This window comes from Gossypium raimondii, chromosome 13, assembly GCF_025698545.1.
Source record: "Gossypium raimondii isolate GPD5lz chromosome 13, ASM2569854v1, whole genome shotgun sequence".
NCBI lineage: Eukaryota > Viridiplantae > Streptophyta > Magnoliopsida > Malvales > Malvaceae > Gossypium > Gossypium raimondii.
Window position 1 is genome coordinate 686722 of NC_068577.1, and position 16670 is coordinate 703391.

Here is a 16670-nt window from a genome sequence, read left to right on the forward strand (position 1 = left end):
CACTTATGTCATGTCGGATTCTTGGCCAATCAGAATAGTCTTTGTTTTATCTGGGAAATAAAGATTTTGTCAATTAGGTTAAATATGTCTTAGATCCCTATATTCTTCATAAATTTGAAATTTAGTCCCTGTATTTTTATTTCTACAACTTTAGCCTTAGTTTTCAAATTTCAAATTTTAAGTAAAATTTTCAACACCATTAAATTTGTTGGTATGAAATAAATTTAACAAAATAAATTTAACAGTATTAATAGTTGGACTTGAATTTTAAAATTCAAAAGTAGAAGGACTAATTTTGATAAGTACATTAGATTAGGGATGGAAAAATTAGTAAAAAACCTTTAAGAGCCCTCCCAATTTTGATATTGAGAAATTGGTCCCTTTCAAAAAAAAATAAAGCAATTTAATCACTATCAATTTCAAAATGAGCAACTAAGGACAATTAATCACAATTAATTGTACATATTTTTATTGATAAAATAACAAATTTAGCCCTCAAAATTTATATATTCTATCAATTTAGTCTTGATTCAACAAATTTAACCCACAATATTTACACATTCTCTCAACGATCACACAAAATACATAAATTTCAAGCACTAAATTTGTTAGTTATACCAATCAAAATTATGTACAATTGACAAATAAGTTAGATTAGGGACTAATTCAAAAGTAAAGGGACTAATTTTGATATGTACATTAGATTTGGGATGGAAAAAATTAGTAAAAGAACCTATCGATCCTCTCAATTTTGCTATCGAGTAAATTGGCCCTTTCAAAAAATTAAACCAATTTAATCACTATTAATTTGAATATGAACAACTAAGGCCAATTAGTAACAACATTAATATTTTTTTATTAATTGTACATATTTTTATTGATAAATAACAAATTTAGCCGTCAAAATTTATATATTCTATTAATTTAGTCCTGATTTAACAAATTTAACCCACAATATTTACACAAAATACATAAAATTATTATTTATACCAATCAAAATTATGTACAATTGACAAATAAACATAAATGTTATGATTAATTGTCTTTAGTTGTTCATTTTCAAATTGACAACTTTTTTATATTGAGTTTCGGGATGAATTTAATTGTAAAACTAATCGAGCCCCATGATAATTATCGAACACCTTATATATATAATGAACTTATAATATATGATGACAACAAAATGTATTAATATTTACTCCGGCATAATTATATCTAGAAAACAATTAATAGTATCATTAAAATAAGCTTGCATAAATCTTTCTTACTGGGATTTCTAAGCTTAATACAATCATTGATGGTTGAGTATGTAAATCACTTAAAGCTTAGAACTTGCATTTCCCATATCATCAAATACAATCATAACTTTTCCCATTGCTTTTCTATCTTTGATTGCTGAGAATGCAAGGTTGGCCTGTCATACACAAGTAATCCATAAGCTTTTGATATTTCGACCCCAAAGTAGAATACTCGAAACTACGCCTCTTGGAACACTAGTAAATGCATATTTTCTTGGTGATGTTTGGTTCAAAATAATTTCGAGAAATCATCACGATCTATGTTACTCAGACTCTTCATTTTTGTTGAAGTATTTGTGTCCCATAATGATACCGTGTTGGGCACAAATTAGTGTATGATACGCGCACCTGAATCCGAGTAACTTAGATTAGGACACTGGAAACAACATAATTCCATCTGCCCCAAAAATGAACACAAATGAATGATACTTCACTTGGATCAGGATGTAACTCTAATGTGATAAATAGTACTTGGTTGGTCCCAAGGCTCTAAGTTAGTCACTACGTGCAACTCAGCTAGTGTCAGCTTCTTTCACCAAAGAACGAAAGAATAATTCATAAAGGAGGAAAAGGAGAAGACCGGTGGGAGCCCCTCACCTCTGATAGACTGTAAGTATGAGAAACGTGAACGGTAATCAAGCCCTTTTCCATCCAGGAGAATAACTCCCGGACCGAATCCTCAAGCATAGCCGGTTGATGTATTATATAGCTACCCCAATAGAACCCATGGACTGTCCAATTCTGCAGAAGAATAAGATAGACGCTTGAGCAGGCTATTCAAGACAAGCAACAATTGATGAGTTCCTGGATTGTACAACTATCTCGTTTAACACATTTGCCACCGAGATCTGCTGCATTAAAGCTATAGACTCATTGCTGGTACTCGCGTCTGAATAAGTATCAGACACAGGTAAACATTTAAGAAAACAGGTGACATGCCTTGCCTAAACATTAGCAGACCTATCTTCCTCGTTACTATACCATTCCGTAATAAAGGTACCACATTGGACCAAAAAGTAACACATTAGAAAAAAGTGTCAAACCTGGGTACCAAATATTAAGCATTTGGAATATGATGCATCAATTTGAGAAAGAAGAGAAAAGGTGAAGTACCTTAACAAGAATGATATTAGTTGGGATGATAGGAATTTCACCACTGGCGAATCCAATGACAAGAATCTGAGCACCCCAATTCAAGAGCTTCATAGTTTCTTTAGCAAGGTTGCCACCAACAGGATCATAGAGAACGTCAACCCCTTTGAGGTTCCTTGACTTGAGGAACTCCTTTACACTTGCGGTTACATTTTGATTCATCAAGTCTACCACATGATCAACACCCAAGGACTTTAACAACTGCACCTTCTCAGCTCCCCTGAAAAAAATATGCAGTTTTGATATACCCTTGGCCTATAAATCCGCAAGGCTCCCAGCCAAGCCGAAGCACATTAACTTGAGCGATAGCATGCTCCTCCGTCAATAACCTCTATGCCATTGGGTTAGGGATCAAGTCAAACCACGTGCAAACTCTTCAGTTTGCCATGGTTCTGCTTACTCAAGCACTACAAAATATTTATGGGGGTCCTATCTCTCAACAGATACCAATGAAGCTAATAATCTAAGGGAGAAAAAAAGAGAAAAAAGGCACCTGGCAACAGCAATGACAACTGCACCGCAAATCTTGCCAATTTGAACAGCAGCAAGGCCAACGCCTCCTGCAGCACCAAGAACCAGCAATACCTGCAATAGTTGCTATCTCCTTTAGCAGTAAAACCCAGAATTCTTTTTCAAGTTACAGTTACATTATAGCCTCAATCAAAATCAATCATTACAAGCACTGAACTATCTCTTTCAACAATAAATCCCATGACTTCTTTAAGTTATAACATATCTATAGTTTCAATCAAAATCATTACAAGCATTGAACTAATTAACTCAATAACTAACTAACCAAAAGCAAGAAAAAGGGGGACATGCCTGAGAAGATGTCAAGTTAGCCCTATGAACAAGAGTTAAATGCGAGGTCACAAAGGCAATAGGGAGTCCAGCAGCAGCCACCAGATCACACCCTTTCGGCACTTCAAACCTAATCAGCAATCAACATTAATTAACCATTTTCTTTTTCAAATTAGAAATGAAGCCGAGAAGGGCCGAGACTGACAGTTGGGATTGGTCTTGGACGATGAAGGTGGCATAGGAGCCTACAGGGGAAAAGGCACAGACGTAGTCTCCAACCTTGAACTTGCTGACGGAAGGGCCAACAGCATTAACAATGCCGGCATAATCAGAGCCTGGGATGAAAGGCAAGGGATGCTTCTCCTGGTACTTGCCTTGTATCTGAAGGTAAGTACCGTAGTTCAAGCTGGTGGCCTTAACTTTGATTCTCACTGCTGTGGGTGAGTCCAACTCGGGGATTGGATGGTTCCTGCTTAACTCAATAGGCGACTCAAATGAGGATGTTGGATCACCCAATCTCTTGCACAACAGAGCTTCCATTTTTTCTTTTTTCTGTTTATTACAGGTATTTTGGTTCCTACAAAGACTCTGACAACAGGGTTGAAAAAAAGGGGAAATATTTTATGAACACAATGAAGTAAATAAAATACTCCAAAAGTATCTCCACTGAATCCAATTAGTATCTATCTCATTGCCATCAACCTCGGTATATCAGGAATTGTGCCAATGCAAAAAAAATTGTTGATAGTACCATAACAGTCCTTGTACTACACCTTAGACTACATTTTACTCTCTCTATTGAAAAATAATGGCAAATTAATCCCTATATACTTAAATAAATAAGCAAAATGGTTATTAATAATCTACGAACAAAAAAAAAAAAATTGGAGTGGCATGCTTGTCTTGATGAATATGAGATGGACAGTGGTTCATGGATGGTAAGCTGAATTTTTTCATGATAAAGATTTTAAGGATGAAATTAAAATTATTTGTAAGTTATGAGGGTTAATATTTTAAAATTATTACTAAATTGATATAATATGTAAAAGTTTAGGGCTAAATTTTTTATTATACAGATTTTTAACCGCCACGTCACCCTTCCTTTAGAGGTTTAATGGCTAAATCTCGAATAATTGGGTGACTAAATTAAAAAAATGATAATTGGGTGATAAAAAAAGAAAAGAGGCAATAATTGGGTTGTTTACCCAGATATTTTCTTATACCAAAATTATATGAAAATATTTATATATATACTAGGGTTTATATTCAAACATGTGGTAATTATTATCAATAATGTCATCTTCAATATTTGAACTCTTGAAAATACAATAATCACACTATTGCACTCAACGCTTGTTGATAATGTTATCTAATAGAATCATTTTACTTCTTCGTATATGTAAAAGACTAATCTATCTATTTTTCAATAAAAGGACTAAAATGTGATTTGTAATATAATGTAGGGATTGCTATGTACTTTTGTCGAAATTGTTCAATATTGTTATAATTTTACTGCTAGAATGGGTGATGAAATGTGTATTATTAGAGGAATGATCGTGAGTTTAGATAGCTCGTTCGACTGGAATTGAATAATAACTTTCATGTTTTTATCCGACTTGGCTTGATTCAAATTTTGGAACCAGCCTGCTAGATGATTATATGGTTTTTTTTAATGAAGAAGATAAGGGTTGTTTAAGGATTGAATATAGTTTCTTTCTTTAAAAAAGTATTCTTCTTTCTCTCTAGGAAGTCCCTATGCTGCTCTCTTGTTTTACAATCTCAAGGTGGAGAGCATCAATGCCGGCATTAGTCGATTCTTCCAGAAAGGGCTCTGTTCCTCTGTTGCTCAAATTTTTGATATCTTGGCACTTTTGTTACCTCAAACACCTCTATTTCACTTGCTCTATTGGACCTGTTGTTGGTTTCTCCATTGCTGCACTGGAGGTTAGCCAGTGACCCACCCTACCATCACTCGGATCTCCAAGCAAAGATCTTGAGTGGTTGAGTCCTCGGGGTTTTAAGCCTTAGTTCTTGATTTGGTGGTGGTCAATTCCTTGGCTGTGGAACAACTGACGCCATCCCCTTGCAACCATGAGCTTCTCTTGATGCCGAACTCCAGCCATTTTTTTATTGGGTGAAGACTAAGCTTCGGAATAATAATTTTTGTGGTCTAAGTTTGGGTTAAACTTGAATCTTGTGGGGGCTTCACCCTTCCCAGCAGCTAGGAGTGTGGTTGTTTGGGGGGCTTGTTTTCCCTCCTATTTTCATTCAAGCATTTTTTAACAGCATTTATGGAGACGTTAGATATACTGAACAAGAACATATGATATACGCAATTTTTCAAGTTCTTTTTCTTCCTCTAATGTCATATGAACTTACATTTTCTTTTGTACCAAACAGATCTATAAAGGATTATAAACATTAAAGCTTAGATCTTACAGTTCCCAAATCATCAAATACAATCATAACTTTCCCAATTGCTTTTCCATCTTTAATTGCAGAGAATGCAAGGTTGGCCTGTCATAGACAAGGAATCAATAAGCTTAGATATATCAACCAGAAGTAGAAAACTCGAAACTATGCCTACAACAGTGAAATTTTCAGATTATCTACTAACTTGGAAAGAAAAAGGATAAAATCAATCGAATAAATCAATTAATCCCTTGTAAGTACCCATCATGAGATTAAGCTATGAGCCTATGACAAACTACAAGCTTTCATCATGGAGCACAAGTAAATTATGAAAGTTCCGGGAAATCATCAGGACCTATGTTGCTCGGACTGTTCATTCTTTTTTAAGAACTCATATCGGACACTTATGTCTAAACTCATGGATACGGAGATATAACCTCCAAGGATCCTCCAAATATATGGACAAACTTAGAAAAATCTAACCATATCTGTTTAGGATACTAACACTCGAGTCCGAGTAATATATATCTGGATGGTTGAAACAAAACCGATCCATCTGCCCCAAAATGAACAACCCAAATGATGCTACTTCACTTGGATCAAGATGTATATCTAATGTGATGAATGGTACTTTAGTTGGTCCCAAGGCTCTAGTCACTACATGCAACTCTAAGCATTGGTTAAACCGGCTTTCAGCAGAGCTACTCGGATTGTATCAGCATTCGGATTTAAGACATCAATTTCATACTTCCTCTATTATCATATCTGTAGTTTTCCTTTAAACAAAAGAATAATTCATAAAGGAGGAAAAGGGGAAGACTGGTGAGAGCCCCTTACCTTGGATAGGCTGTAAGTATGAGAAATGTGAACGGTAATCAAGCCCTTTTCCATCCATGAGATTAACTCCCGGACTGAATCCTCGAGCACAGCCGGTTGATGTATTCTATAGCTACCCCAATAGAACCCATGGACAATCCAATTCTGAGAAGAATGAGATACATGCTTGAAAATGCTATTGAAGACGAGCAACAACAAGAAGTGCGTGTATCGTACAACTAATTCATTTAACAGGTTTACCACCGAGATCTGCCGCATTAAAGCTATATTTACCATAAACTGGTAAGGGTAGCATAGTTTGGCATGTGATGGATCGATTTGAGAAAAAAAGAGAAAAGGTGAAGTACCTTAACAAGAATGATATTAGCTGGGATGACAGGGATTTCACCACTGGCGAATCCAATGACTAGAATCTGAGCACCCCAATTCAAAAGCTTCCTAGTTTCTTTAGCAAGGTTGCCACCAACAGGATCATAGAGAACATCAACCCCTTTGAGGTTCCTTGACTTGAGGAACTCCTTTATACTCGCGGTTACATATTGATTCATCAAGTCTACCACATGATCGACACCCAAGGACTTTAAAAGCTGCACCTTTTCATCTCCCCTGAAAAAAAAATTGTAGGATTGATGTACCCCTCTTCATGTAAACTCGTAGGGTTTTAGGCAAAACTAAAGCACATTAGCTCATAGGTCAAGGGTCAAGTCAGATCATATGCAAACTGTTTGGCTTGCCATGGTTTTGTCTACTCAAACACTATCAGAATCCCTACCTCTATGAACCTATCTGAACCGAAGACAATATCTAATATGTAAAAGGCGTGACCCCTTGTCAGATAGCAACACTTGAGTCTTGACATGAAAGAAAAAGTTCAATGCTACTAATAATCTAACACAGAAAGAAAGAAAAAAGAGGCACCTTGCAACAGCAATGACAACTGCGCCGCAAATCTTGCCGATCTGAACAGCAGCAAGGCCAACGCCTCCAGCGGCACCAAGAACCAGCAATACCTGCTATCTCCTTTAGCAGTAAAACTCAGAATATCCTCCAATCAAAATCTATCATTATAACTACGAAATAACTCAACTCAATAACTAACTAAGCAATGAAAATGCATACATGAATTCTCGAATTTAGGTGCTCAACGTCTTATGGCCTCAGTCTTGCAGCACAAGCAAAGTCTCATTCATAGGGAAAGCAAAATTAAATTTGTTAAGGGGAGGTAGACTCTTTTTGGAAAAATCTTCGAATAGTCGTTTATCGTGAATTGATGAAATTACTCAAGTATTGGTATTGTTGTCGGTTGAGGTTTTGTTTCTCAAATCCACGAAGAGCTCCAGTGCCCTGAGAGGCTAATGAGGTTGCTCTCACTCTATGAACCTAGAGGAGTATATGAGGTGGACCAAGATGAAAAACTTTCAATTCAGTCCTCTTATAAATAGAGAAACTATAAATTAATATATCGTAAAATTACATTTTAACTCCTCAAAAACAAAAAAAAAATATCAATTCAGTCCTCTCCTAAATAAAAAAAATTATAAATTAAAATATAGTAAAATTATACTTTTAACTCTCCTAAAAATGAAAATTTAAAAATGATTAAATTATAAATTAATACATAATAAACTTATATTTTGATTTATAAAAAATTATAATTAAATTCCGAACATGCTAAATATTTCTGTATTCGCCCCTCAGTGAGACAAAACCTCATCTGAAAACAATATTGACCCGGTGAGGGATTCATCGGCTCCTAAAGTATCACACTTCAAACCTTTCTTACGGAATTCAATGAAAGGAAGTAAAAAATGGGGGGCATGCCTGAGAAGAAGTCAAGTTAGCCCTATAAACAAGGGCTAAATGCGGAGCCCCAAAGGCAACAGGAAGATTTAGTGGCGGAAGGGCCAACGGCATCGACAGTGCCGGTATAATCGGAGCCTGGGATGAAAGGCAAGGGATGCTTCTCCTGGTATTTGCCTAGTATCTTAAGGTAAGTAGCGAAGGTCAAGCTGGTGGCTTTAATTTTGATTCTTACTGCTGTGGATGAGTCCAACTTGGGGATCAGATGGTTCTGGGTTAACTCACTTGGTGGCTCAGATGAGGATGTTGGATCACCCAATCTCTTGCACAACAGAGCTTCCATGTATGTACTTGAAAATGGACTCAACTTTTCTTATTAATTTCAATTATTGCACGGTAAAAAATTAGAGTAATTATTGAGTTTTACTTCAATATCATCGATATTATTGTCAGTCCGCGAAACTTATTATCCATTGACTATAAGCAACTCTATGCATAGTATAAAGAAAAATAATGGATATTAAATAAAAAGGACACAGTGACTGGTAGTTGTGTTCTATTCTGGTTGGTGTTATCAATTATTAGACATCGACGGGTGTTGTTTCGGATTTGGTTCCAGTTTTTTCAGACCCTAAAGTTCAGACAACAACAATGGTCGACATGGCTTTCATCTCTTGAATCTTTATAAAAAAATTGGCTTTAAATTGAATTGAAGAACTCAGAATTATTAGTGTAGCAGCAATGGTGTTTCGGTACCAGTTTCAACAGATGCCAAATGGAATCGCCATTAGCAGAAACACCCGAAGTCGTCAACCATATAAAGTTTTTTCCCATCCCAGTTCCGGTCACCGGAATCTAACTCTAGCGACCACCGTCCCCCATGCTTTTTCTCTTTCCGGCTCCGGCGCCGGTGCACAATACTCTTCAGCAGGTACGGTTTCTATCCTTTGTTTTCCTGTTTTTTGCCTTAAAACATGTTGTGATGATACACAGAGAGTGGTTTGGGATTGTTTAAGACAGTTGAGAGGATTTTATCACCGTATTAATTTATATTCTTACAATTTCTAAAAGGGTTCTAAAGCTATTTTACTAATTTTGAGTTGTCAATAACCATGTAACACAAACCAAACGAGTTGTTTTTAATAAATGAGCTTCTCTGATTAAAGTGGTTGATTTGACGAGATAAGCAGTTCTTTTGTATCACATACAAAGTGTTTATCTTGGTTTGAATTCCTATACTAATGTCTCGAAACATACCGTTACATATTCGTAGGCGAATTAGTGGATACCGGAAGGAACGAGAGAAAGAAGAGAATTGCAGGCGTTGATCAAGATGAGTTGTTGGATCCAAAACAGTTAGCTGATCCAGACAGTTGCTTTTGTGAGTTTCAAGGGGTCGAAATTCATCACAAGCTATATGAACCGGAGTCACGTTCTTCGGATAACTCCTTATATGGCCAACACGAGGCTCAAACACCATCGTTGGAGCTCGGTCTTCCTATGATTCTTCTACACGGTTTTGGAGCTTCTGTTTTCTCGTGGAACAAAGTTATGAAGCGTTTGGCAAGCCTCACAGGCTCCAAAGTTCTCGCCTTTGATAGACCGGCGTTCGGCTTAACTTCGAGACACAACACTTTCGAGACTCAATCTAGTGATGCAATACCTTTGAATCCTTACTCCATGGCATTTTCGGTGTTGGCTACCTTATACTTCATCGATTTCTTGGCTGCTCAAAAGGCAATTCTGGTGGGGTATGTATCGTTCTTGTTCGATTGTTTCTGTTTTTCAGTTTGACTTTCATGAACACTAATAGCCTTCGGCATACCAGGCATTCTGCTGGTTCTCTTGTAGCAGTTGAGGCATATTTTGAAGCTCCCGAACGTATTGCTGCTTTGATACTCGTTGCCCCGGCAATATTAGCTCCCCGTGCTATTCCTAAGGTTGTTGACACTAAAGGAGACGGATCGGACTCGAACGATCAAGGGAAGCCGCAGTTCAAACTTTTCAAAATTTTGCACAAGTTCATCAAATATGTCACACAATCGATAATACAAATGATGAAACGGATGGTGGATATGCTCAATTCTCTTTATAAGAAAGCACTTTTGTCTGTTCTTCGATCTGCCTTCGCTGTAATGCTGGTATTATGCACCATGCTCGAATCACTTACAGGCTTTTGCCTAATGGAAGTGCAATGAAGCTTACTATATATATTTTCTTTCTAGGTAAGGATGATAATCAAAAAATTCGGTGTAGCTGCTGTAAGGACTGCATGGTATGATTCTAAACAAGTCGATGAACACATCATAGATGGCTATACGAAGGTGATTTATTCTTTATCCCGGGTAGATGGAATGAATGCTTAGATGATTGGTATTATTATTTGCTGTTACGGTCGTCGAATCGTAGCAGTTAAATCTCGATTTTTGTTTATACAGCCATTGAGAACTAAGGGTTGGGATAAAGCTCTTGTAGAATTCACTGCAGCAATGCTTGTGAAAGGCGAGTCTGAAACGAAGCCACCGTTGTCAAAACGACTGCACGAAATCTCCTGCCCTGGTAATATTACTCAAAACCATAAACTCATATACTACTAATTGTTTCTGTAGTTCGACACAAATGTCCGAATATTACCGGTTTCACTCTTTTACTATCTGAATGAAACATAGTTCTGATTGTTACGGGAAACGCCGATCGAATAGTTCCTTCTTGGAATGCCGAGAGACTTTCACGAGCCATTCCTCATTCAAAGCTCGAAGTAATTAAGAATTGCGGTCACTTGCCTCACGAGGAAAAGGTTGACGAGTTCGTTAGAGTGGTCGAGAAGTTTCTGCAACGAGCTTTTGGTGGTTTAGAGGAACCATCTCTACAAGCAGTAACCTGAAATCTGTATTAGGAAAACATCATGTCTCTTAGAATTAGACATTATTTTGTTCTTGTTATAGAATAACATCGTGTATGTAGATGCTGAACATTTTGTAAACAATGGCGGATGGCCATTGAATGAATTCTCTTAACGATTGTAAAACATAGTAATGGAGGGAAGTATTGTCCCCTCCCCATGGATGCCTAAAATAAACTCGAAAAATGAATGATAGACACCGGCAATAACATCCGGTACATTCGCACTCAGATATAATTTACTTTGTAAAACAATGATATTTTAATTACAAATATAGTTTATATTTACAATTTGGCCTTTCTTATTTTATTTTGGTTAAATTTTGTAATTAGTCCTTGTGTTTTGTAAAAATTATGGATTTAACCCGTATTCTTTTATTTGGTCATTTTAATATTTTTACTTTCCAATTTTTAAAATTTCATTCCTCATTCCAACTTTTAAATTCATTAAGTAAACTTCATTATTTTTAAAATTTGAAGTCTCAAATATCATATGTGTAATGTTATGTTTACTTATTATTTTTCGCATATTATTCACTAAAAATCTAGTTAACGGATTAACCACTGTCATTTCCATCAAGACTAACATTTGAAAATTCAAAAGTATAGGGACTTAGAATGATCCAGTTGGAGAAAATAGACTAAATCTATAATTGTACTCATAGTACAAGATTAGTAATTTAATTTAACCAAATAGATTTAATTGCTATTGTTTGGATCAAGTTTAAAATTTTAGAATTTGAAAAGTATAAAAATTAAAAGTGACCGATTCAATAAGTATAGGGTTAAAATAGATCAAATAAAAGTACACAGACTAAATCTACAACTTTTGCAAAGTATTGAGGCTAATAACAAAATTTTGGACTAAAATTAAAATAATTTTTTAAAACAATATGTTTATTAATTAAAATTAAAAAACTTAAAACAACATGAAATAAAAATTACAAAGTCAGTCGGAGATCGTTAAGGATTATTTAAAAGTTTAGTTATTAATTAATCGAATTAACCAAAATTAATAATTAATAATACAAATTATGTGTAGTTTTAATTCGTTAATTTAGATAATTCAGTCAAATGAACATTATCAATTTATTTTTTATACGTTTTATACTTATTTTAACAAAAATAAAAAATTTCGCTTAACCGTAAAATAATTAAAATTTTAATTAATACTAATTCAGTTCGGTTTATATGTAATTGTCTCAGCCACCTCACGTAGATTAGTCTGGCAAGGCTTCTCTTCTACATCATTAAGCATAAAAGAGATGTTAAAATAATTATATGAAGAAAAATGAAAGAGAGAAAATTAGAAAAATAAAAGAGAAAAATTAATACAAAGTTAAAATATAATAATAAATTTATCTTAAGATGAAGCAAAATAAAATATAAAAAAGTAAAACTTTTTTCAAACAAAATTTGAAATTTTAATTTACACATTAACCCATGTAAAAATGGCTTAAATCTAATATAAAACTCTATACAGCGGCAGTATATTTGAATATAAATATGATTAATTTATTTAGTTTATTCATTTCCAATTCGAAAATTGAAAAGGAGATCGAAACGGTATGCTAACGGGAATCTGAGATAGAAAGGAGAAGATAAGAAGAAAAATTACATCTTTACCTTCCGGTACGCACTACATAATCGCTTGCTGTACATAATAGTACTAAGCAAGCCCTAGATTTGGAGGTTTTAGGCGGTGGAGGCGGCGGCGGTGGCTGTTAATTTTGATGGGTGCTCAACTGGCAGCACCACCACCACCAGCGACTATTGGGTGTTTGCTGAATTAGGGTTTTTTGTGTAGACCTTACTTAGATTCGAAGGAGAGAACCACAAAAAAAGGGAAAGATATGGATGGTGGGCGGAGATTAGCGGTTAGCCCAAGGCCTTGTAGCGGACGGAGAATAGTCGCATCGAAGAAAAGAGGGAGAGCGGATGGGTTTGTTAACAGCGTCAAGAAGCTTCAACGAAGAGAAATTTGTTCAAAGCGACACCGTGCTTTCTCCATCACCGACGCCCAGGAGCGTTTCCGTAACATCCGCTTGCAGGTTCTTTCTTTTTTACTTATTTAACCTAACCTTGTTACTTAAGTCCTTTTGCTATTGCACAATTTTAGCAATTTAAGTTTGATTCTCTGTGTTCTATTTATTTGAAATTAGGTTTTCGAATATAAGATCTCAGTTGAGGTTTTCATGCTCCGAAAGAAATGACCATTTTAATTGTGGTAGGAATAAAGGGAGTAAATCCTTTGCATCATTAGTGTTCAAATTGTTTTAATAAACATAATCTCTGTTTAATAGTGTACGCTCTAATCACAGTCATAGATTTGGTTTATACTAGATGGCTAGATTGGAACGCTACCCTTTCGATTTACCTTATTATTCCTACAAGCCTGAACCAATTTCGTTGTTTTTGAAATTTTGATGCTTTTTATATTTATGGCTGTTTAAGTTTTTAATATGATTAAAATCAAAAGAAAAAGGCTTCAAACCTAGGAATTTTTGTGTCAAAGGTTCCTGATGTCGATTTTAAAATTACCTTGAATGATAAAGCTGAATTGAGGAATTTAAGTAATATAAGCTTGAATACTTAACTTAGATGTTTCGTTTCTATTTGATGCTATTTAAACTGGTTCTTCTTTGGTTGAACAGTGATCTTTGTATTTATTTCGATATTAAGTAGGAAAGCATAAAAGGGCATTTCTTTCCTTTGTTTTGCTCGAAGTCTATCAAGCAAAAGGATTAATTTCAAAGTCAATGGATGATCTGTTACTTGTGTAGTCATGGGGTAGATCTTTGCAGTGCTGTTCTTGTTGAGCTTGCTTAATAAATTCCTGTTGCTGATATGTTGCATATGTATATATAGGAGGAATATGATACTCATGATCCGAAAGGACATTGTTCGATGGTATTACCATTTCTGAGGAAGAGGTCAAAGATTATAGAGATTGTGGCTGCACGAGACATTGTCTTTGCTCTTGCTCAATCGGGTGTTTGTGCAGCATTTAGCCGAGGTGGGAACTGTGCTGTACACTTCTAAACTTGTTTTGGATGGTCTCTTTTCTTTTGCATCAAGAATTAAATTTGAGATCTTTTTATTTATTGTTGTTGGTTGCAGAGACTAATCAAAGAATATGCTTCCTAAATGTCACTGCTGATGAAGTTATACGGAGCTTGTTTTATAATAAAAACAATGACTCACTTATCACAGTCTCAGTTTATGCTTCTGACAATTTCAGCTCCTTGAAATGTAGAAGCACAAGGATCGAGTATGTCTATCTTTTATAACCTCTTACAAAACCCTTGTCTTATCCTGATTTTATCTAAAAAGAGAAAAAGGGGGAAATTCCTGCATTTGGGGATGTTTTCTTTCTGAAACAATACTTCTGATTCCTCGACAGATACATACGGAGAGGTCAACCTGATGCTGGCTTTGCTCTTTTTGAATCTGAGTCATTGAAGTGGCCAGGTTTTGTTGAGTTTGATGATGTAAATGGGAAGGTACTCACATATTCTGCACAGGATAGGTAAGTACTCACCTATTGAATGTTCTTTTAGGCTAAAATATAACTGGATCTTTAACTAGATTCCTGAGTTTGATACATACTGTTTTTTATTTTTATCAGCATATACAAGGTGTTTGACCTAAAGAATTATACAATGTTATACTCCATATCAGATAGAAATGTTCAAGAGATTAAGATCAGGTAATGCTCCTTTCATGATGGTTATATGCTTTGATTGTGCCGTTTTGCTTTGATAGTGTCACTTTATGTAATTGACTTTATTTCCTTTGTTTATTTTTGACAGCCCAGGGATTATGTTATTGATTTTCACTAAAGTTGGCGGCCATGTTCCTCTTAAGATTCTTTCAATAGAGGATGGTACTGTTCTTAAATCTTTTAGTCATCTTCTTCACCGGAATAAGAAAGTGGATTTCATCGAACAGTTCAATGAAAAGCTTCTTGTGAAGCAGGAAAATGAAAACCTCCAGATTCTCGATGTAAGTATCTTTTGTAACCATTCCAAAAATAGAAAAGCTCGAAAGCAAAAAAATCTAAACTGCAATCATGCAGGTACGCAATGCTGAGCTAACAGAAGTTAGCAAAAATGAATTCATGACCCCATCAGCATTTATATTTCTGTATGAAAACCAGTTATTCCTTACATTTAGAAATCGGACAGTGGCCGTGTGGAACTTCCGTGGAGAACTTGTAACTTCATTTGAAGATCACCTTTTATGGCATCCTGACTGCAACACCAATAATATATACATCACAAGTGATCAAGATCTTATTATCTCTTACTGCAAGGCTGATTCTGATGATCCATTGTCTGAAGGAAATGGTTCGTATTTTTTTAAATTTGTTTCACCATTATGCGTGCATACAATGAATTTGTTTGACACTCCTCGTGTGACAGGCTCCATTAATATCAGCAATATATTGACCGGGAAATGTCTCGCCAAAATACGAGCAAGCAACAGTTTCCCAGTTGAAGAACAATGCAGCTGCAGTGACAAATGTGGTTGCAGTTCAAAAACGCAGAGCAACGCGTCGAGAATTAGAAGCAGGGTCGCAGAAGCATTGGAAGATATAACTGCACTTTTCTATGACGAAGAACGCAACGAGATATATACGGGTAATAGGTACGGTCTAGTTCATGTGTGGTCTAACTAAGGGTTTGATTTTGGTTAGGATGTTATGTAATATTAGTTGAGTGGTTTGTGAATTGGGGCATTGTGATTGTCATGGAACTGTACCATTATTAACTATTATTGTATCGAAAATTCATTTAGTTTCTGCTCTAAATGATATTATTATTAGGCTTTATTCACAATTTGGTCCTCTAACTATACCAATTTTCCCAATTTGGTACCTCAGCTTTTTTTTTTGGTCCCATTTTGGTATCTAAACTATCATTCCATTAGATATTTTAGTCCAAAATATCAGGTATATATATATTTAATGTTTGAAATTTACTCTATTGTCAACCCCTATATCTGGCAAAAGCTTTTGTTTATCACTGCGGCCCTTGAAGCACAAATTTGCCAGTACTTTATTCAAATTCTACTATTAAATTAGTTCTTCAGTAGAAAAGGTAATACTGCCTAATATGTTACAAGGATGAGTGGTGTTAAGTTGAATGTAGGTTTCGAGTTTCTATGGCAAACTGTACTGTTTATATGTACATTCTCAAAGATTGGCTGGTATGCAAGATGGGGACATAGACCAGGTGCTGGTGTTTGTTTTTTAATACAAACGACCGCAGCTTCACTTGTTATAGTCATCTTGGGAATTCACCTTTTTCTCCGCCTCTTTCTTCACGTTGTGAGAGAACGTGCGGAGGTAGGAGAGAGAGTTAAAAAATTGTTCTATTTTAATTTAATTTAATTTTTTTTTTCAAAATTGTTAGCTCAATCGATTAACCAAAATAGTCAAGAGGGTGGTTTAGCCTCGGTTGCCTA

General features: G+C 35.4%; 3 protein-coding genes and 1 pseudogene across 4 annotated transcripts; 2 read left to right on the forward strand and 2 right to left on the reverse strand.

The window, feature by feature from the left end:
• Nucleotides 1-1238: 1238 nt before the first annotated feature.
• LOC105782315 (uncharacterized) lies at nt 1239-3791 on the reverse strand. The gene is made up of 6 exons (XM_012606987.2): nt 3457-3791; nt 3273-3381; nt 2944-3035; nt 2412-2670; nt 1896-2039; nt 1239-1414 (listed from the first exon to the last, which is right to left on the reverse strand). Exons 1-6 carry the CDS (start codon nt 3789-3791, stop codon nt 1319-1321), a joined length of 1035 nt encoding a protein of 344 aa, XP_012462441.1. The 3' UTR covers nt 1239-1318.
• A 1784-nt stretch (nt 3792-5575) lies between these two features.
• LOC105781279 (uncharacterized) lies at nt 5576-8662 on the reverse strand (annotated as a pseudogene).
• LOC105782314 (uncharacterized) lies at nt 8498-11492 on the forward strand. 2 transcript variants are annotated; one of them, XM_052626442.1, is made up of 7 exons: nt 8498-8643; nt 8920-9231; nt 9574-10051; nt 10129-10441; nt 10526-10624; nt 10739-10859; nt 10970-11492. In XM_052626442.1, the coding sequence occupies exons 2-7, from the start codon at nt 9042-9044 to the stop codon at nt 11182-11184; spliced, it is 1416 nt and encodes a 471-aa protein (XP_052482402.1). In that variant the 5' UTR covers nt 8498-8643; nt 8920-9041; the 3' UTR covers nt 11185-11492. The 2 variants fall into 2 exon arrangements, with proteins under 2 accessions (XP_052482402.1, XP_012462440.1); XM_012606986.2 differs by lacking the exon at nt 8498-8643 and having other exon boundaries at nt 8818-9231.
• A 1229-nt stretch (nt 11493-12721) lies between these two features.
• LOC105783410 (uncharacterized) lies at nt 12722-16042 on the forward strand. The gene is made up of 8 exons (XM_012608851.2): nt 12722-13252; nt 14070-14217; nt 14322-14472; nt 14605-14730; nt 14830-14910; nt 15014-15206; nt 15280-15550; nt 15626-16042. The coding sequence occupies exons 1-8, from the start codon at nt 13055-13057 to the stop codon at nt 15880-15882; spliced, it is 1425 nt and encodes a 474-aa protein (XP_012464305.1). The 5' UTR covers nt 12722-13054; the 3' UTR covers nt 15883-16042.
• Nucleotides 16043-16670: the final 628 nt, after the last annotated feature.